The sequence below is a fragment of the Rhinolophus sinicus genome, linkage group LG09 (genome assembly GCF_036562045.2).
Source record: "Rhinolophus sinicus isolate RSC01 linkage group LG09, ASM3656204v1, whole genome shotgun sequence".
Lineage (NCBI taxonomy): Eukaryota > Metazoa > Chordata > Mammalia > Chiroptera > Rhinolophidae > Rhinolophus > Rhinolophus sinicus.
Genome location: NC_133758.1, coordinates 67,688,775 through 67,711,476, shown reverse-complemented (window position 1 = coordinate 67,711,476; position 22,702 = coordinate 67,688,775). Strand labels below are relative to the sequence as shown.

The window sequence follows — 22,702 nt, the reverse complement described above, 5'->3', positions numbered from 1 at the left end:
AGGACCACTCTTAGCAGATGTACTTATTGTCTGCACACATGCCTCCAATTAATAGCATTTATTGTTTCCTATGTGCCCATCACCATCAATGTCTTTTAATTATTTCAATAATCCAAGTTTCTTTTACTAACCATATTTGATAATTGAAGCTAAAGCACAGAGTTTATGTAACTTATCTAAGAGTGCTAACGTTTGCACAGTGAAGCCTTAATTCCATCCCAGGCACTGTGATTCACAGCTGTTACACTATGCTGACTCCAATAGGATTTAACAGGAACTCAGGTACAAAGGCAAACTCAGGCCACACAATACTATGAATCCTGCCCTTGCTAATACTCCACTTCTACCTTCTCGACTGTAATGAAAATTCTGGCTCTACTCTTGTTCTGTGCAACAGCCCTTACTGCTGCTACTCACACGGAACACTCTTTCATAATATGAAATAATGTGAGCTTTAGACTTTCTATCACCGCCACAGGGGGACTTGGGGTCAGGACTCAAAACTTAATTTTGATGCATTTTTAGTCTTCACTGCTGGCAAACTGGGTAAGGCTTGGGCTTGGGCATAAAGCACTGTCCTGGAGATTCACTAGATCATTAAAGAGTTGATGTACCAGACCCCCAAGATAGCACAAAACACATATCTTAAGACTTCAAGGAGTGTGAAGTTCATGAAAAAGTCAAAATTTATCACATTGTAAATTAAAATGCTTTCCAATTCATGCATAAAATCCCATTTCAAAAACTTTCAACATCACTAGAAAAACCAGACACAGTGTATTCTCTAAAATTTATTTACAGTTAATAAGTTAAAAAGCAAAGTACAACCAGATTGTAAATCTTAATCATATGCACATCAAACTGTCAAAAAAAATTCAGTTCCATCACAAATAATTGCCTTCTAATGCACTTAAGACATAAGTCTATCAAAAAATATTTTAAACACACCAATAAAGTAAATATTATGTATATATGTCCATTTAAAAACACCAACTTAAAGGTGCTGTGGCAACCCTTAAAACAACACAAAACTTTGAGTTCAAAATTGCTCAGATTTTTTGTATTCAAACATTTAAAATTTTTCTTATTGAAGAGTTTTCAGAAAAACAGTAATATCATTTGCACATAGCAAATCAATAGGTGTCAGCCACCAGCTTAAGTTACACTTGTCTGATATGGTATTCAAACTTGGATAAAATAAATACACACCACAACAATGACACTTTGCACTATCAACAATGAAGCTTACCCTCAACAATCATGACATTACTGGTCTCAGTGAAGAAAAATAAGTTGCTGGTTGACAGGAAGGAGAATAAAAAAATGACATCAGGAATTTCAAAAAGTTATATGAGGTGCCAGTCACCACATTTAGGCACTCAAGAGTTAAAAATTAACAGCATAGCAAGATGATAAACTTCCTCCTAGCTTCCCCATTTACTTGTGCCATATGAGATATAAGAAAAGGTAAAAGAATGAATAAAGATCATAGGAGTTCTTACAAAAACTATATACAAGCTAAGCTAGACTCACTTTAGAGGACAGTAAATGGATGCCTCACAATAAAGGCCACCATGCCAAGTTCCCTTCACATTCTGCCCAAAAGTATCCATAAAATACTTTCACTTTTCTATTAATATACTAATCAAGTATATTCGTCGTTTCTTCACATTTTAGAAGTTGTAACATAGGTTTTGCTAAAGAAAACTTGGCAAAAATAAGGATTTTTTTTTTACATCTTATTTCACAAACTAGAAATGGCATGAATTTTTAATAGACCAGATAAACAACATATTGAATTCAGAATGAGCAATCATATCCAAAGTGAAATCAGATAGCCCAGATAATCCAAAGAAGCATTTATGTGAGTTCAAGTGCACTCAAGTAAGAAGGCTAAGAGGAAAAATGTTCAGAATCTCAGTTACAATAAATGAGTGGTATTAATGCTTATGTTTCAGTTTTGTGCTGAGCAAAGTTATCCTCCCAGCTAAGTAATTTCAAAATCCTCTGGGAAACTATCTAGATAAGCTATATGTTGAAATTACATTCTAATATGGCCATTGGATTTAATTATTATAAAATTATATACAATAGTGAAGTAGTACAAATACAAATTTTTTCTCTCAGGTGGTAGCTTAAAAAGTTATCAATTTGGGGGGGAGGAAACCCCTATGTATCGGAAATACAATTGGCAATGAAAGTTAACAATCAAAAGAATATATATGCTTCCTATCACAAATATAACACTCTCCATCTTCTAATTATTCACTTTTATTTACTCATGTGACAGCGTTTATAGCAATGCATTATCATTGAGTAGTGAATAAAAGAATATGCGGCTTACTGGGAAACTGGCATAAAGTTTATATATATATACGTATATATATATGCATATATACGTATATATATACATATATATGTATACAATTTTTTTTTATTTTTTTTTTACAAAACAAGAACACTGAAATTAGTCACAAAGCTCCGACAAGGGACTATTAAACTTGAAAAAAATCATTTCAGAAAGCTATGCCATTTAAATTCTAAGAACACAACAGTCAAAATTCTAAGTCTCATTATTTTCCCAAGAAGCTGCCAAGCAGAGACAAACCTTAATATTGAGGATTCCACATGTCAAGTTCCAGCCTGGTACAGCTCCTTCCATGGCAGAACACTTAAATTGAAATAATAGCAGTACAAAAACACTACTTGACCCTTGAGATATTGCAGTAAAATCTGGCTGTGGCACCACTGGCTAAAAACCATTAAGTCTTGCTGCCACCAATGACCAAAGGCACTTGGATAATCAAGAATTACACACTGGGCCATATGGTATAAACACTATTATAAAAGTGTAAAAGAAGGGTCAGAACTCTGTGGATTGCCTGTTCGATTCCTGTGGCGTTCAGTTGTCAAAGACCCATAACTGCAAACATAATTATGAATGGAAACAAGATAAAAAAGGAAACTTGTGGAGCAAAAAAATCAACTAACTATCATGATGTTTATAAAAGTGATGAATATTAGTCTGCATGTTTCTTGTGATCCAACAATAACAAGGAAAGAAAAAGACATCTATTTTGCCCAAAGTATAATAACTTCAACCACTTATTTATACCAAGAAATGCTCCCACCCCTCTACATCATTTCTAGTTCTGAGGATTGCAGTGGGTATTCTGTTTATCATTTTAATCACAAAGTTTACACACATTCACTTCTCCTATGTGAGTCGTATTTTAAAATAAATTATCCTTGAATTATTCCTGGATTTGTATGTTAGACCAGTACAAGGAGGCCAAATCATTTCTAATCAGATTCCATCCACCTCTTTAACCAACACAAGTTTTTTATATAACGCAGTCATTTTTTAAAACCACAGACCATGTAGTTTCAATGCACTTTTTTATTTAATTAAAAAATTCTAACAAGTCAGCTTTTCCTAAACAAAACTTCATATGAGTTTCTACCTTTTTCTTTAGGAACTCAGTAAATATAAACATTCACTTTCAATATAAAATCTTTAGAAACACCTTAAAATAATTAAAAGTTGTATTTTGCATCTCTTTGTTTGTAATCACTGAGCCCATGAAGTTCAAAGCCATACAAATCCTTGCACTATTAAGTCACAATAAGCTTGAATCTCTTAGAAAATATCCTTGGTCAAAGCATCGGAATCCAATTAATAATATTAGGAAACCAGTGGGATTCAGAATACCCTCAGCACAAAACTCGTGCAACACCACAAAACACGTCCAATCTTTCGTCCAAAAAGAGGGGTGGCAGTCAAGAAATTATAAAAAGGAGAGCGAGAAGCAGAGGTATAAAAAGCAAGTGAATTCTGGCTTATTACACTAGCATGAAACCAAATTCCTTTGGAAAAATAATGACTTCTTCGGAGGGCTTCCAGACCAGTGAGGTAGAGTCCAAAAGGGAGAAGATGGATCTGCCCCTACAGTCCTGGAGACGTCTCAACCTGGGGTTAGGAAGAAAAGGGACCTCTCCTGCGGATCCAGCGGCCTCCTCCCTCCGCAGACCCGGTGCTGGGAGGCAGCAGAGGGCACACCTGCCCGGGAGTCCCAGACGGCGGCGCCGCATCCCGGGGCGCAGGGCCAGGAACACCATCCGGTGACTTCTTCGCCCGTAAAGTGCACTAGGGGACGGAGTCCTGTCCGGATCTGTAAACACTCGACTGACACTTGTTCATTCCTCCCGGAGGAAGCTCCGTCCTAGGGTCGGGGGGCCGCGTCTCACGCCCGAGGCACCGGGAAGCGGCGGAGCTTCACCACGGGTTCCAGGTTCACTCTCAGGACTTGGCGCGCCCGGTGTCGCGCCGCTGCCAAGCTGCGCTCGCCCCACACGTCGCCGCCAACGCGGATGGTGGGGAAGGTGGTCAGCGTCGGGGTGGCCGCTCTCCATATCTCCTCAAGGGTGCGGCCCCCAAAGCAGGGTCCGGGGGTCGCGGGCTTGGCAGGGCAGCTCTCCTCGGGGGCTCGCGGCGGCTGTGGCTTCCTCCTGCGAGCGGCGGCTGCCCGGGCTCCGCGGCGCCTCCTCCTGGCCGCCGAGCCTGGGGTCGGCCTGCGCGTCTGGCCGCGGGCGGCGGGGGGCCCCGGGGGGTCGGGGACTAGGGCCCGGCAGGAGGAGTAGCCGTAGACGTCCTTGCTGCGTAGGATGTGCGGGGAGAACTGGTGCTTGAGGCTGCAGAGGAAGCTCCACAGCTCCGCGTCCGAGCTCATGAACTCCGTGCTGCGGGGCATGAACAGCTTGAAGGCGTCGCCCAGCGCTTCGGTGCTGTCGGCCAGCGACAGTTGCGATCGCGAATACACCACCTTCTCCTCTTGCAAGTCCAGTCCGGCCCGGTCCCCTGCCCTAAAGCCGCCGCCCCGGGCGGCCGAGGCCGGGGCCGCTGGGGGCCGGGGCCGCCGCCTTTTTACGCTGCGCCGCATCGGAGGCCGCTCGGGGCCGCCCGCACCCGCCGGGTTCCGCTGCCGCCGCCGCCCCCTCCCGCGTCCAGCTCCGCGGCGGCGGCCACTGCTGGCGCCTCCCGCCCCGCGCGTCTCTCGCTACTTTTCTCGCCTCCGCCGCCGCCGCCCCTCCCCCTCCGAGGGCGGAGGACGCGGGTGAAGATCCTGCCGCCCGGTACAAAATGGCGGCCGGCGCCCACCCCTGGGCTTTGTCATTGGACGGCGCTTCGCCCCCCTGGTTTCTCTTTCTTCTCCTCTCTTGCCTCCTTTCGCCCTCTGCCTTTTCTTTAAATGTGCCCGCCTCAGGCCCCTCCCACCGCAGCCCTGATTCCACCCATTGGGTGCTCTCAAAAGAGGGGCGGGGACTAATGGGGTAGAGGCCAGTTCCTGGAAGATGGTGCTGGGGTGGATGATGGTGGTGGCCCTTGAACGGGAGTCAACAGTTGGATAGGTATATGGGAAGGGTGCCATGCGTAGAGGAAGGGGTAGACATCAGCTCCACCTTGGGGAGAGTCAGTCTCATAATGAGTGGGTATGCATTTGTAGATTGAGCTGGGAGATATGCCCAAGGGCTGTTGCTTGTATCACAAGGGAATTTAGGTTTAAAATCTACAGGGAATGGGCCTTTCACAGTTCCCTTCTAAACCTTCAAAGACCTCTTGGCAATTTCATCCAACTCTTCCTTCTTTTGGTCCCAATCCATTTCAAGCAAGCACTGGTATTCCAGAATCATTCAGGTAATAAGGGGCGGCATCAGTGAGATTGTCTCCTAGACAGTGGAACCATCTTCATATTTAAGAGATACACTGCTTCTCAGAAAAACAAAACCTTTTATATCTATAGAACTAAATATTCTGCTCATGTTGATCAAATATCAATTACAATTAAGCCATTCTACTTAAAAGAAGATATCCTTATTTTTAAATATTATATATTATATATAGTTCTTTCCAAATGAGTACACTTCATTTTTCATTTAGTTTTAATATGTCCCTTTGCATCACGAACTATCATTTAGAAAGGTTACAGCATCACAGTCAAAAAGGTTCTGTTGAAAAGAACACATTGTTAAGAACACATTGTCTTTGTATTTGAAGGAAGGAGGACTTTATGGATTTACAGTGCAGTGGACATTTCTTTAATCGTCTTTTCTATCCTCAGTACTTGGCTCAGCGCCTGTCAGGTAGTGAGCACTCATGTTTGCTGAGTAAATCAATGAAATATTGTTTGAAATGAGGTGAGAAAGAAAGATATATTGAAATTGCTTAGAACAGGACAATTTTATATTTTACATATATATTGCAATTTTTTCTTAACTCCCTTAAATTTTTAAGGTTAAAACAATCTCCTAATACTTAGAATTTTGAGGTAGGCATGGCAATTTTACCCTTCAGTGAACATCTTATTTTGCAGTAGTGAACTGATAAAACAGAAGTTTTGTGATTTGCATGTAGTTGCTACTGGTTCCTCAAATATTTGAGCTGAAAGTTACCTAGTTCAATCTCCTTATTTCACAGATGTGGAAATTTGGAAACACAAAGGTTCAGGAACACAACCTGCTGATAAGGACTGGGACTGTAGTTTAGCTCTTTGGATTCCTGATCTGGTGACCTTTATATTTCACCGGGGATTTTCCCAGTTGTGTTGCCGAGACTCTAAAAGGTTCAACAGAAAATTATTTATGCGTAAGTGGAGTGACCAAATGACAAAGCTATGCCCCTATTTCTACTTCTTTTCCACCCAGAACTGAACAGTTTTTGTGTGTCTTATATTGGACTTACAGATAATATTTTATTTGAACCATACTATTTTGTTGGTTTAGTTTCAATAACAAAAACAGAACTGCCTACCAGGAGATCAGTTCTCTACGTACCAAAATCATAGTAAATTTCTGAAGAGAAAATCATTTTCCTAAAAAAGCACACCCTGATCTCAGAACAAGATTAGGGAGCCAATTATCAGCTTCCTAAATCCTTATAAAGGAATGAGCTTATAACAACTATTTACATCACAATTTGTTCTCTTGGTGATTCTGGGAACACACAGTAACATGAAATTTGAATAATTTCCATTGGAATGCCCCTGCAGATTGATGGAAAATCTCACGTATAAAGCCAGTGGGACATCAAGAGGACTTCATAATGGAATAAAATAAGGAGTTATGTACTCCTGGCTTCTCATATTGTTATCCTCGCCCTTCCATGTTAATCATGTTATAAGTACTTAAGGGTCTTTTGCCACAGAGAAAAACGGGGATGCCAAAAAATTGTATACAAGTGGACACTTTGGTCATCGTTGCTCAAGCAGTAGTTTGCCATAATCAGAAGTGTTGAGATGTTGATGATAACCACTTTGAGCACCTCTTGTAATTGCAGAAGTCAAATGTGACTTGTATTCATCTTTTGTTATCAGTATATGATATTGAGTGTTACAATTTTAATATAGTTTTCCTTTCTTAAAATGTGTATACATTTTTTTGGCACCCTCTATAAATCTAGGGCATCTACACAAGCTTACAGAATTGATTTCAATTAAGGGGATAAATCTTTTTTCAGCACAATGTTGATACTAAAACACAAGATCTCAACAAATTACAGAGAATCCATAATACATGTTCATTTAATTTACTTAAAACCAAACAATATTTTTATGAAATATTCTTAGGAATTAGTGTCATGTCAAAGTGCTTAAATTATACTTTTAAATTTGGTATTGTTTGATCTCTCTAACCCTCTGTTTTCTCCATTTCTTATTTTTACATTTCTTCTTGACTTCTATCTTTTGATTAGCTCACATTGTCTTACAAATAGCTCCCATATATTCTCCATAAGTGAGTAAAATTTGCACATAAAGATATTATATTTTTTCTAGTTTCTGGGACTCTTCTGAGACACTATAAAGTTTATGGAAAGTGAACAAATTAAATTTTTGTTCTTGAGGAATAATAGTTTAAAATCCTCAGTTTATTTCTTTACTTCTCAAGGGGAATGGAATGATACTTCCTATATCTGATGCATAATAAGAATAAATGGGAAAAAAAACTAGCTGTGTATATTTCTGAAGTTATAATTTATGTAGAAAATGAATCAAAGCAGAATAAAGTGATTGAAAAAATTTTAAATAAAATATATCTCTTAGCTATCCCTAACCTTTACTTTAAGATCACATTTCTATAAAATAATTTGTTTATTGAAAAGTGGCCAAAAAATAAAAAGTATATGTAAGTGGTTGTGAGCATCAGTTCTGGATCAAATTGACCTGGAACTAAATAGGTCTTTGCAATAAATATCCTTGAACACATTTTTTTCTGAGCCTCGGTTTTCTCATCTATGAAATGGGCCTAACTTCTACTTCAATGGGTTGTTTTGAGGATTGTATGAGACAATATTTATAAAACATTTACTATAGTACCTTGATCACAGTAAGCATCCAACAAATAATAACTATTCTTATTTGTCTTATCTAATTATAAGGATTTTACTTGCTTTAACCAACGTATTTCAAACCCTGTATTATATAGTAGGAGATTTTTGAAAAAGTAATAGATTGATGAGAAGAAAATAAAAATGTTAGTGCTACAAGGAAACTTAGAGATCATCTAATGAGTCCAAAACTCTTAATTCAAATGAGAATGTTGAGATGTCAAGAGATTTGCCCAAGGTCACACAGCTGAATGGTGAAAGACCCTGAACTAGAACCTCGGTCTCTAACTATTAGTCCAGAGTTGTTTCTAACATTCTTATATTTAATACAAGGAGAGAGTAATTTTTAGTTCAAATGAAATTAAATAGAGCATGATTCATCAACAAAAATTTTAGCCTTTTCATTAGAACCATTCTAAAGTAATTTTGATTTTTCTATAAAAGTTATCTCAAAGATCTGATATGCTGCAAAACTGCTTAATGTGAAATACAAAAAGACCATATAAACTAAGAGGTTTGGAATTCCACTTCTAGGAAGATGATTGTACTTTCCTTATTCCTCCTTCTGCTTACAACTAAAAACCCTGGACATGACATATTAAATGAACATAACAAGACTGAAAAATGGAGAGAAGAAAGCAGACAGGCTAGGGACCTCAGAACCCAAAGAACAACATGGCAAAGAGTTCCTTGGGTTTTCTTTTCTTTTTTCCTCTTTCCTGCACACTTCTCAGATTGGGTGCTGGAGAAGCCAGCAACCCAGAAATTCCAACAGATGTAAGCATAAAATGCCTTAATGAAATCATGTTTTCTCTTTCTATGAAAGCAGGAAGGGAGCAGGCTAGCAAAACAGAAATCTTTTAAGAAAATAATCTACTGCAGCAAAACACCACAGAAAAAACTATGATTTCTACCCTCCTCACCAGGCTATAAAAAGGCACTACACTATCCCTCCTGGGGTAGTGTCAAAGAAGGCTAAATAGGAAATCATGATTCTCAGTCCTGCTGGAGAGTTAAGAGACAATCCCATCCCACAGTATCAGTGGAAACCATGTGGAAGCAATAACAAGACACTCCTATCCCTCCCAGCCAGGGAGCTATCGGTGGAGGTCTAGTAGTGAGCTAGAATTCCTCCCCACCCCACCCCAGCAGTGATGAGGAGCCCCTCTCCTTAACTTGGGTTTCAATGGAGGCAGATCAGGAAACTTGGACTTCTACTTGGCAGTACTGAGGCAGCACCTCTCCCTGTCTCTGTTGGACCAGAGTCAGAGAAAACCAGCTAAAACAAGTTTAAATCATATCCAGTCTCATAATACAATATTACTCAGGTTTCAATTGAAAATCACTTATCATACCGAGAACCAGGAAGATCTAAAACTGAACGAAAAAAGACAATCAATAGATGCCAACATTGAGATGAGAAAGATGTTAGAATTATATAGCAAAGATATTAAAACAGCCATCATAAAGACAATTTAATAAGTAATTATGAGCAGTTTTGAAACAAATAAAAAATAGAACGTTGCAGTAAAGAAATAAAAATTGCAGCAAAGAAACAGAAGACATAAAGAAGAACCAAATGAAAATTTTAGAGCTGAAAAATACAGTCATCAAAATAAAAAGCTTAGTGGATGGCTCAACAGCAGAATGGAGGAGACAGAAGAAAGAATCGATGAACTTGAAAATAGAACAATATATATTATCCAATTTGAACAAAAGAGAGAAAATAATCTGAAAACAAAAGAGAGCTTCAGGGAGCTGTGGGACTATAAGACCTAATATTTGTGTCATCAGAGGCCTGGAAGGAGAGAAGAAAGAAGATGAAACTGAAAAATTCCATGAAATAATGGTTTAAAATGTTCCAAATTTGGCAAAAGGCAAAACCTACAGATTCAATAGGCTGAAGTAACTAAACATGATAAACACAAAGAAATCCATATCAAGACACATCACTTTCAAACTGACAACTAAAGACAAAGGAAAAAAGAATCTGTAAGCAGTGAGATAAAACTGACACCTTACCTATAAGGGAAATGCAATTTGAATGACAGCAGATTTCTCTTCAGAAAACATGGAGGCCAAAAAGAAGTGGCTCAACATTTTTCAAGCACTGAAAGAAAAGAACTGTTAACCTAAATTCCTATATCCAGTGAAAATATCGTTAAAGAATCAAGAGGAGATACAAGCTGGTGGAGTAGATAAAAACTGTGCCTGCATCCTTCTGTGAACACATTAAAATTACAACTAAATTATAGAATGATCAACCTTAAGAACCATCTGAAGTCTAGCTGAACAGAAGTCCTATAACTAAAAATATAAAGAAAAAGCCATGTCCAGAATGGTAGGAGGGGCAGAGACACTGAATGGGTCCCAAACCTTCCTGTGGCTGTTGAGAACCAGGGAGACGATCTTGGCCATGGAGGTTCCCCCTAGAGGAGTGAAGGACCTCAACCCTCCACATCAGGCTCCTTAGCCAGGAGTACTGGTGCCAGGAAGAGGAGCCCCCATCACATCTAGCTGTGAAAAACAGTGGGCATTCCAACCATTCGGGTGGGATGGAAGGCTGCAGGAAACCCAGATGTCCTCTTAAAGGGCCTATACACAGACTTACTTGCTTAAAGGCACTCACCTTGGGCTCCAGCAGAAGGGCAGTAACTCAGGGGGCCTCAGAGACATATGGGGGGGCAGACTGAGGATTCTTCAGGGGGAGGACTGGAGGATAGTTGGCATTTTCCTGGTGAGAGGTCCTCCTACCATTTAGCTGGCAGCCGGGCGCCATCTTTCCTATGTTGAGCCTGCCCCCACAGGCTAAATCTGCATCTAATTGGCCTGGTGAGTTCCACTGCTCCACTCTGTTGACTCAGCTAGGACTTCACCCTATCCAACTCACAAATTGCCAGAGGCACTTTCTCTTTAAGCAGCCAGCCCCTCTCATTACATTCTCTCTTGAAAAACTGAGTCCATGGGCCCCAGGCAGGTGGCAACTGACCTCAGTGTGCTCTAAGACTTTTGCTGAGTCACTCCAGGCTCAGCACCGGCACCAAACCAGAGTCTGCATTAACCTGATGACCACAACTCTTCCCACTCTAGTGACTCCCTGAGACTGTGCCTCACCCAATTCACACACTGCTCAAGGTTTTATCAGTGGCTGAACCATAAGGGAGCCATCAAGTGGCAGCAGGCCTCTGGGTGTCCTGGCATTTTGCAGAGTTACCCCAGACCTGGTACTGGTGGCAGACGTCATCAGTTCTCAGCGTGGCCTCTCCCACGCACCTCTAGGTTTAGCACAGACAGCAAACAACTGCAGATCACCTTGCATCTCATACCAGGTAGCCCCCTGGCCATTTACAGGCAGTGGCTGATCTGGGTGTGCACCAGAGCCCCTCCCAAGAGGCCCTGAATCAACATACTTGGAGGTTGGTTTCACACCAGAGCAGAGCAGAGCCCAATTAGCCCCACAAGTGGCACACACAAAGTGTGGTCTCAATAGGTACGAGAACCCACTGGGGCAAATCCCACTCAGTGGAATAAGCCTCCCACACAGCAGCTCATAAGTGGTGGATGTGGCCAAACCCCACAACCAGTCAGCCTGAAGGTCAATCCCACCCACTGATGTGCCAATAGCCATCAAGTCTCAACTATAACAGGAGAGCACACATAATCTATGCAAGTGACACTCCTGGAACACGTGGTTCAGGTGACAAGGGAGATAGTGCCACTGGACCCCACAGTAGACCTACTATATAAGACCACCCAGCTAAGATTGGGAGACACAGCAGATCTGCCTAATACATAGACACAAACACAGAGAGGCAGCCAAAATGAGGAGACGAAAAAATGCACCCCAAATAAAACAACAGGAGAAAACTCCGGAAAAAGAAGAAACAAAGAAATACATCCCAAATAAAAGAACAGGAGCAAAATCCAGAAAAAGAACTAAACAAAATGGGGTAAGCAACCTACAAGGGACAGAGTTCAAAACAATGGTATAAGGATGCTCAAGGAACTTAGTGAGAACTTCAACAAAGAGACAGCAATCATAAAAAAGGACATAGAAACCATAAAAAAAATCAGTCAGAAGTGAAGAATACAATAACTGAAATGAAGAATGCACTAGAAGGAATCACCAGCAGACTAGATGAAGCAGAGGATTGAATCAGCGATTTGGAAGACAAGGTAGCATAAAACACCCAATTGAAACAGCAAAAAGTAAAAAGAATGTTAGAGGGACGTCTTTAAAATGAAAAAAAAAAAAAAGAAGTCAAAATTATGAATAATAAAATGGCAATAGCTAGATATCTATCAACAATTACTTTCAATGTAAATGGATGAAATGCTCCAATCAAAAGACATAGGAGGGCTGAATGGATAAGAAAACAAAATCCTTACACATGCTGCCTACAAGAGACTCACTTCAGATTGAAAGACACACACAGACAGAAAGTAAAGGGATGGAAAATGTTATTTCAAGAAAATGGAAACAAGCAGACAGACAAACAAAAAGCTGGGGTAGCAATACTTATACCAGACAAAATAGACTTTAAAACAAAGGCTATAATAAGCGACAAAGAAGGACCCACTAATCCCATTTCAGGGTATTTATGAAAAAACAAAACAAAACAAAAAAAAACACCACTACTTTGAGGGGACGTGGGCATCCATATATTTATTGCAGCATTGTTTACAATGGCCAAGATGTGGAAGCAGCCTGGTTGTCCATTGATAAAGAAGAGGTGGTACATATATACAATGTAATATTGCTCAACTGTGGAAGGGAATGGGTTCTTGCCATCTGCAGTGGCATGGCTGGACCTGGAGACTGTTTGTGCTGAGTGGGGTATATCAGACAGAGAAGGACCGATGCAATGTGATTTGACTTATATGTGGAATCTAAGAACACAATAAAAAAAAAACCCAGAAAATCATAAATACAGAAAACATTTTGATGGTTGCCAGATGGGAGGGTGGTTAGGGCTGTGGGTGAAAGAAAGGAAAGGAATTAAGAAGTACAGACTAGTAGATACAAAATAATCATAGGGATGTAAAGTGAAGCATAGGGAATATAGTCAATGATTTGGTAATAACTATGTATAGTGTCAGGTGGGTACTAGTCTAGTCAGGGGGATCAATTCTTAAATTATATAAATGTCAAAGCACTATGCTATATACCTAAAAGTAATATAATATTGACTGTCAACTGTAATTGATAAATTTAAAACCAGGGGGAGTGGAATAAGTAGTCCAAATTTCCAGGTATAAAACAAGTAAGTCATGGGTATGTAATGGACAGTATGGAGAATATAGTCAATAATATTGTGATAACATAGTAGTACAATGTCAGATGGTTGCTGGACGTATCATGGTGATCACCTCTTTAGGTATATAAATGTTGAATAACTATGGTGTACCCCTGAAACTAATGTAATATTGTATATTAGCTATATTTTTAATAAAAATCTTTAGAAAAAAGAATAAAGAGGAAAGCAAGACATTTTCACGTGAAAAAAACTAAGAGAATTTGTTGCCTAAAGGAATGGCTAAAGGAGTACTCTAAACAGAAAGAAAACAATAAAAGAGGGAATCTTGGAACATAAGGAAGAAAGAAAGAACACAGTAAGCAAAAATGTGGGTAAATAAAAATGACTTTCTTTTTCCTATTGAGTTTTCTAAATTATGTTTTATGGTTGTTATGTACTGAATATTTACGTCCCCTAAAATTCTTATGTTGAAACCTTAATTCCCAATGTGACTGTTTGGAGACAGGGCTTGTGAGGAAGTGATAAAGGTTAAATCAAGGTCATAAGGGAGGGATGCTAATCTGATGGGGTTGTAAGAAGAGGAAAAGACACCAGAGCTCTTTGTCTCTGCCATGTGAGGACAGAGAGAGAAGGTGACCATCTACAAGCCAGGAAAAGAGTTTCACTGGGAACTAAATAGCTAGCACCTTGATCTTTTACTTCTCAGCCTTCAGAACTATAAGAAAATAAATTTCTGTTGTTTAAGCTATACTGTCTATGGTATTTTGTTATGGCAGCCAAGCAGACTAATACAATGGTTGAAGTAAAAAGCATAACACTCTTTGATGTGGTTCTAAATGTATGTAAAGGAAATAATTAAAACAAATATATTAGAAACAGGGAAGATAAAGGATGTAAATGGAAGTAAGACTTCTGTTCTTCACTGGAACTGGTAAAATGACACCAGAAGACTGGGATAAGTTATGTATATATAGCATAATACCTAGTGCAACCATTAAAAAATCCTATAGAAAAAGACATACTCATAAACCACAGAGATAAATCAAAATAGAATTCTAAAAAAATGTTTAACCAACCAGAAGGCAGGAAAAGATAATAAAGAAATGAAAAATAGAGAACAGACAGAAAACAAAATGAGAGGGTAAATCTACAACATAACATTAAGTATTAATGCTTATTGATGAATGATTGATCAGATAAGAAATTGCCAAAATAGGAAATGGACCAAGAAATTGACCAGACTTGAAATTAGCCAGGACTGAATTAACAAATATTCTTTGTTTCTCAGGTCTATTTAAAAGGTTTTTCTTATGTTTAATAAAATCTACTTCCATTTTGACTTTTACCCATTGTCTGTCTTCTACACCTTCATAAAACCAATCTTGAAAACTAAGTTTTAGATTGTCAAAACTTCAAAGTAAGCAACTTCTTCATACTGTTAACTCATATTAAATTTAAAGCCAAATAAAAATCTTAATTTTTTTCCCACATGAACTTCTCCAAAATTATGTATGCCTTGCACTGTATTATACTTGGAAAATTTTACATTTTTCCTTATTAAATTTCACTGTGTTAGTTTAAGTCCAACATTCCTACTTATTGTGATACTTTTGAATCTAGATTCTGTCGTGTCTGATTTTGATTAATGCTTTCAGTAAATTAAGCAACCATCCCTCCACCTTAAACTGAGTCATCAATGGCGCAACCAGTTAGCACAGACTCAGTGACAAAGACTTATGTCACTCTACTTGAGACTTGTACATGCTGATACACGTCCACTTTTTGGATATGGTTGGTCCATTAGCCTCAAGTCTGCCTTATATTATTATCACCCAGCTCACACTCTCCTATCCAGGAAAATATTACAGAAAACTTTGTCACATTTTTGTTGAAATCAAAATATATTGTCTATAGGCCATTCCCTAATCTTCCGAACCCGACATCCCTGTCAAACTGAAATGAAGTCATCACATAATTTTTTATAAGTTCATACTATTTGAGCTCAGTTATACACCCACTTGTCCTATACCTCTCCTTAATAATTTTGGAGCTCAGCTGCAATTACATGTAAAAATAATTAGTTAGTTTGAAACTATTAATGTCAGGTTGGAAGAATATTAATACATATATTAAATGATAAATGTAGAAAAAGAGAAGTTATTAAAATGAACAACTAGATGAACAAGTGTCAATGAATTAATACCATAACTTCAAAAACAATTTTGCTTTATAGATACATAGGTAGATGCATAAGTAAGCATATAACATTTCAGAATCACGAAGAATATTTTTCTAATTTTACTTAATACTGCTCAGATTAATTACTTAACACACAGCTCCTATTCGGCCCCTTTAATACTCAGAAATCTTCTGTAAATTTCCATTGATTACCAAATTAAAAATAAACTCTGTAGCTTGATATTCAAAAAATTTTCAAATTGTGATCCTAACTAACCTTCAAGCCTTATATATGAGGTCTGTCAATTAAGCTCACGAACTTGCCACCATGTGCTTACATTGGCAGCACTGTACAAATAGCTCAATAAGGTTTCATAACCTCGATATACCAGGGTCTCGCAGCTGTGTTCATGTCCACGTGTGGTCATGTCTTGTTGAGTAACATTCATTATTGTTGTACGTTTTTGTGTGCCGTCATGAGAATGTCTGAGCTTGAATCAGAGAAACGAACAAACATTAAATTTCTTGTTAAACTTGGCAAGAGTGGAACTGAAATCAGAGACATGTTAGTCTAAGTTTATGGGGATAATGCCATGAAGAAAATGGCATTAAACGTTTTTCTGAGGGGAGAGAACATGTCACTGATGAAGAGAGGTCAGGGGGGCCAGTAAGGAGCAGAACTGATGAAATATTGCAAAAATCCGTTGAATTGTGTATCAAAATCATCACCTGACTGTGAGAAGCATAGCAGACCAAGTAAACATCACTAGAGAAACAGTTAAGAAAATCTTAACTGAAAATCTTGACATGAGAAAGAGTGTGCAAATGGTCCCAAAGGAGCTCACTGATGAATAAAAGCAAAGGAGAGTAGAAGTTTGCCAAGACCTTTTGGAGAGGCAAGATGATGCTTTGGGCCGTGTTATCACTGGTGATGAAACATGGGTGTACCAATACAACCCTGAAACAAAGCGTCAAAGTGTACAATGGAAGTCAGCCAATTCTCCGCAACCAAAAAAGTTCTGTCAGTTCAAATCAAGAGTCAAAACAATGCTGCTAACCTTTTTTGATATCGGAGGGATTATTCATTATGAATTTGTACCAACTGGACAGTTAACCAAGTTTACTATTTGGAAGTGCTGAAAAGGCTGCATGAAAAATTAGGTGGCCTGAACTCTTCGCCAACAATTCATGGCTCTTGCATCACGACAATGCACCAGCTCACACAGCACTGTCTGTGAGGGAGTTTTTGGCCAGTAAACAAATCACTGTATTGGAACACCCTTTCTACTCATCTGATCTGGCCCCCAAGGACATCTTTATTTACCGGAAGATAAAGGAAATATTGAAAGGAAGACATTTTGATGACATGCAGGACATCAAGAATAATACGACAACAGCTCTGATGGCCATTCCAGAAAAAGAGTTCCAAAATTGCTTTCAAGGGTGGATTAGGTGCTGGCGTCAGTGCATAGCTTGCCAAGGGGAGTACTTTGAAGGTGACCGTAGTGATGTTCAGTAATGAGGTATGTAGCACTTTTTCTAGGATGAATTCGTGAACTTAATTGTCAGACTAACTTTAAAATGGGGAGATTATCCTGGTGGGCCCTAGTATGCCTGTTTGAAGTAAACTTGTTACCAAATTTCACCACAATGTATTCCTAGAATGCCTATTCATTCAAACATTTAAACAATTTATTGAGGGTCTACTACATACCAAACTGAGTGATGGAAATAAACAGTGAACAAAATTGTATCAGTATGCTTATCAGCTTGTATTATTAGTTTCTTATTGCTGCTATAAGAAATGACCACCAACTTGCTGGCTTAAAAGCAACACAAATGTATTTTCTTATAGTTCTGGAGATCTGCAGTTTGACAATGGACTTACTGGGGCTAAAATCAAGTTGTCAGCAGTGCTATGTTCCTTTCTGAAAGTTTAGGGGTGAATTCATTCCCTTGCCTTTTCCATTTTCTAGAAGCTACCAGCTTTCCGTATCTTATGGATTCATCCTCAATCTTCAAAGGCAGCAACGTTAAATTCCTCTGACCATTCTTCACTAGTCACATCTCCTTCTGATTCTTCTGCTTCCTTCTCAAACTTTTAAGGACCTTGGTGATTACGTTGGGCCCAACAGGATAATCTCCCTATTTTAAAGTCAGCTGATTAGCAAACTTAATTCCATTTGCAACCTTAATTCTTCTTTTCCATGTAATTTAACATACTTGTAATGTGCTGATTAGGATGTGAACATCTTTGGGGGACCATTAGTCTACCTAAGAATTATAGGTTTAATCAGTAATAACACGGATTTAACATATACTGAATATTCATATTCTGTACCAGACCCCATGTTAACCACTTCACATGGATCACTTCATTTAACCTTCAAAACTTTCCTGTGAGGTAAATACTATTCTATATGCCCTATTTTACACATGGGCAGACTGGGACTATTTTTTCCCATTTATTCGCTCATTTCCCCATTTTCCTCTTTCCAAATTTTATCCATCATTTGAGACTCCTCACCAAAGCCATTTGATCCTCTATGAAGTCTGTATCATTTTGCTTTTATCTCCCTTATAACATGCTTCCCCACTCTTATCCATAGCCCACCTTACCCTTTATCCCAGGAGAACCACTGTTACTGATGGAATGTGTTGTATCTCTCAGTTGTGTTGGGACAGCAGAAAGCTTATGAACCATCTAGATTATAAACTCCTTCACAGGAAGACACATTGAAAAGGGGAAACATTACAAGATGTGTCTTACTCATCTTTCAATTCATCATTACATGTCAGGTATATAGTAATAGTGTCAATATGTTTCTCTGCATATAGTAGTTTATAATTCAAAAAATAATTAATCTGATTTGATCCTCAAAAAGCCAGGTGAGGAAAACAAGAAAAAAATGTTCTTATATTCATTTTATGGATGAGGAAACAGAAGCCCAGTAAGGTTAACTGATGTGTTCAAAGTTAAAAAGATAAAGCTGGATCCTGAACCAGAGTTTTCTGATTCAAAGATCAATATTCTTTTCAGTACTCTTCCTCCTTACTCATAAGAAAAATACTCAACAATTATTTTGAAGCATTTCTTAATGTTAAAGATTATAGATTCTTCTTTGGCTATATTTATCACTTCACCATTTCCATTCTCATTTTGTTTTCATTTTAGTATTGAGTAATATGAACAAACTAGATAACCCATTAAGATACCATCAATCTCTAAAATTCTTTGAACAAAAGGGATAGAAAATAAATTACTTTTTAAAGATGAGAAGACATAGAAAGTAAAACATTATGGACCAGTGGTTCTCAACCAGTTGGGAAACCAAGCCCATGCACCTGAGGCAATGGCACAGGATCCGTGGCCAGGGGCCCCTTTCATTCCAGAGTGGAAGGTGCCAGCCTGGGTGAACACAGAATGTCCCCCAACAGGGGTAAGTGTTCCCACAGCAATGACTTCCTTCAGGCAGTGGTCACCACATCCCAGCCTGGGCACACAATCAGTGGAAATTCCACAGGGAATAAAATTTGGTGTGACTAGAAAACAGGAAAGAAAGTGAGAAGTCAGCTTAGATCTCAGTTTGTGGTCCTTGTAAGAGCTACCAAAGAGCCTTAGTGTTTAAGCTCCAGTCAATGCTGCCTTAGGCCGGAGTGTTTGCCTGCCACTCAGGGGTGAGCTCCTCCTGCAAAAAACAACGACCACTTACCCCTCTCTTAGCCTCTTCCCTCCAAACCCTACCACACAAGAACTTGTCCCCATTTAGCCAAACTCATCTCCTCTGGTAGAGGAGCTATTTGTCAGCCATGCACAAGGAGGGAGGTCCACAGAATACTTTGCTATGAGGCTTATTTTTACAATTTTACTATTATAATCAACATTTTATCCAACTCCACCCAACACCTGAAGGATGTGACACACTACATTTCCTTTCTGCTTTATACTCTGGAGTGGGAAACCATGAAACTTTTGCAGCCCTCTTGCAACTGTGAGGCAAAAATCTTAGGGATGAAATTCAAGCTGAGGATGATGGGGAGGGCTAGAAAGAGTCTATGCCAATCAATGCCAATCCTCAATGGCATTGTTGAACTATCAATTCAACCCTGAGACTTCCCAGCTCCAGATATCTAGTAAAGAAATGAGAAAATGTCCTAGTGACTTAAACTCCTATCACTTGAAGCTGGACACACCCTAACTGATACAGCCCCCCTGGCAATTATGCACTCCATCCCTCCAAGGATGTTCTCTACCCCACCTGCCCCCACTGACTACCCATGTTAGAGATTTTGCCAAAACTGTCTTAGATTTCAAAATATGTGGAAATTACCCTCTTGAGAAATTCCCCCTCATTCAGGTAGAAACTCATAATAAGTAACCACTATCTCAAGAAACACATGATTGGGCGGCCGGTTAGCTCAGTTGGTTAGAGCGCGGTGCTCTTAACAACAAGGTTGCTGGTTTGATCCCCACATGGGCCACTGTGAGCTGCACCCTCCACAACTCAATTGAAGCAACTACTTGACTTGGAGCTGATGGAGTCTGGAAAAACACACTTTAAAAAAAAAAAAAGTTAAAAAAAAGAAACTCATGATTAATTTAGAAAATATGTTGGAGAAGAAAAGACCCAAAACACCACAGGGTTATGTCATTTGGAAAATACTTCAATTTAAAATTCTTAATTCTTATTTTTGAAGATCTGTAGCTAGATTTACTAGAAATGTTTTCCCCTAATTGTGTCCAGGAAAATATTTCCACTGTCTCAATCAATCCTCTCCCGCATTTTGTTTAGTAACTACACTGTAGCTCAATAACTTTTCCTTTCTGTACAGGTGAAAAAGATCAAGGATGTTTTCACAACCTGTTTTCCAGCTTTTATCGCATTGCCCTCACCAATGATTTTTCTAACTAATCAGACAGTAGAATGTATTTTACATGGTAGTAAATTTTAATATAAAATGCATTTATTTTGAAAAGAATATTACAGTAACATTGATTTAAACTTTTAAAATAAAATATTCACTCCATAATATCAATATTCAAATACTAGGTGATCAAACAACACAGTGAATGTTTAAATTTAAAAAATTTATTATAGTAGGGCCGGCCTGTGGCTCAGGTGGTTAGAGCTCCATGTTCCTAACTCTGAAGGCTGCCAGTTCAATTCCCACATGGGCCAATGGGCTCTCAACCACAAGGTTGCCAGCTCAACTCCTCAAGTCCTGCAAGGGATGGTGGGCTCCGCCCCCTGCAACTAAGATTGAACATGGCACCTTGAGCTGAGCTGCCTCCGGGATGGCTCAGTTGGTTGGAGTGCGTCCTCTCAACCACAAGGTTGCCAGTTCAACTCCCGCAAGGGATGGTGGTCTGCGCCCCCTGCAACTAGAAATGGCAACTGGACCTGGAGCTGAGCTGCACCCTCTACAACTAACACTGAAAGGACAACAACTTGAAGCTGAACGTCACCCTCCACAGCTAAGATTGAAAGGACAACAACTTGACTTGGAAAAAAGTCCTGGAAGTACACACTGTTCCCCAATAAAGTCCTGTTCCCATTCCCCAATAAAATCTTAAAAATAAAAAAATAAAATACAATGAATTAGATACAGACTTTAGAGTCATATCTATAAAAAAAAATTATTACAGTAAAAGACACATTGCCATTAATCCACCTCAAAATACTCCCCCTCCCCCCACTTTGAACACACTTATCTCATTGTTCTTGCCACTTTCTGAAGCAGTTCTGGAAGTCCTCTTTCGTGAGTGTCTTTAGTTGTGCTGCCTCGACATCCTGAATTGATTCAAAATGTTTACTTTCATGGTCATTTTGACTTTGGGGAAGAGCCAGAAGTCACACAGTGCCAGATCTTGTGAATAAGGTGGATGAGGACTGTGGGGACAGAGCCCCAGAAAGTAGTTTACAGGCTCTCGGCCTCACGTGGAAGGGTGCTGGCTCGGGTGGTGAATGGCCGTCGGCTGTGGCTGATTGGCCGTCGGCTGTGGCCGGTTAGCCGATTGGCCGCTGGTATAACTGCTGCGGCTACGAAGGATTGTGGAGGATTGCCGAGGAGCCGAGCAGAGCCGAGCAGAGCAGAGCAGAGCCGAGCAGAGCCAAAGAGAGCGGAAGAGGAGGGCCGAGGAGAGCGGAAGAGGAGAGCCGAGAGAGAGGAACAGAGTCCAGAGAGTGGAGGAGAGTCGTCGGTCAGTCGGTTGGCGGAAAGGCGGACGGCAGGTCACGCGTCCGGTGGGCCCAGCCTCCAGTGAGACCGTGGTGGTATGACTCCCCTACCTATGGCTCCGTGGGTGTTCCTTTTCGGCCTCACCATATCCTGCGTTCTTGTGTGGGGAGTGGGAGCAGAGACCTCACAGGCTGCCCTGCCTGAAAGATGGCGCGGCGAGAAGGCCTCCGCGCATGACAGGACAAACCATAATGTTTTTATTTGACAGAAATTGCTGTACCAGAAGAGATGTGTAACATGGAGTATTGTCATGATGGAGGATGATATAAAGACACTCACAAAAGAGGACTTCCAGAACTTCTTCAGAAAGTGACAAGAACAATGGGATAAGTGTGTTCAAAGTGAGGGAGAATATTTTGAGGGGGTGTGGGGACAGAGCCCCTGTTGTGCGGGAGACCCTGCTCGCTGAGCCATTTGTCATGCGGGGAGGCCTGCGGGGTTTCTGCTCCCGCTCCCCACATAAGAACGCAGGACACAGTGAGGCCAAAAAGGAACACCCACGGAGCCATAAGTAGGGGAGTTATATCACTATATTCTCGCTGGCGGCATCCGCCTCTCTGCAATCCGCTCTTGTTAGCTCAGCCACCATCTTCTTGCTAGCCCCCCATCTTTCCTGCTAACGTAGCCACAGCAGTTATGTTAGTGG

At 39.9% G+C, this 22,702-nt stretch overlaps 1 protein-coding gene across 1 annotated transcript; it reads right to left on the bottom strand.

The window, feature by feature from the left end:
- Window positions 1-778: 778 nt before the first annotated feature.
- On the bottom strand, window positions 779-5,229 carry CCDC71L (coiled-coil domain containing 71 like). Its single transcript, XM_019745386.2, has one exon. The coding sequence runs from the start codon at window positions 4,938-4,940 to the stop codon at window positions 4,245-4,247; it is 696 nt and encodes a 231-aa protein (XP_019600945.1). The 5' UTR covers window positions 4,941-5,229; the 3' UTR covers window positions 779-4,244.
- Between the last annotated feature and the right edge of the window lie 17,473 nt (window positions 5,230-22,702).

Excerpts from the sequence above, each read along its gene's own strand:
- CCDC71L (XM_019745386.2), bottom strand. The coding sequence starts at position 4,940 with ATGCGGCGCAGCGTAAAAAGGCGGCGGCCCCGGCCCCCAGCGGCCCCG.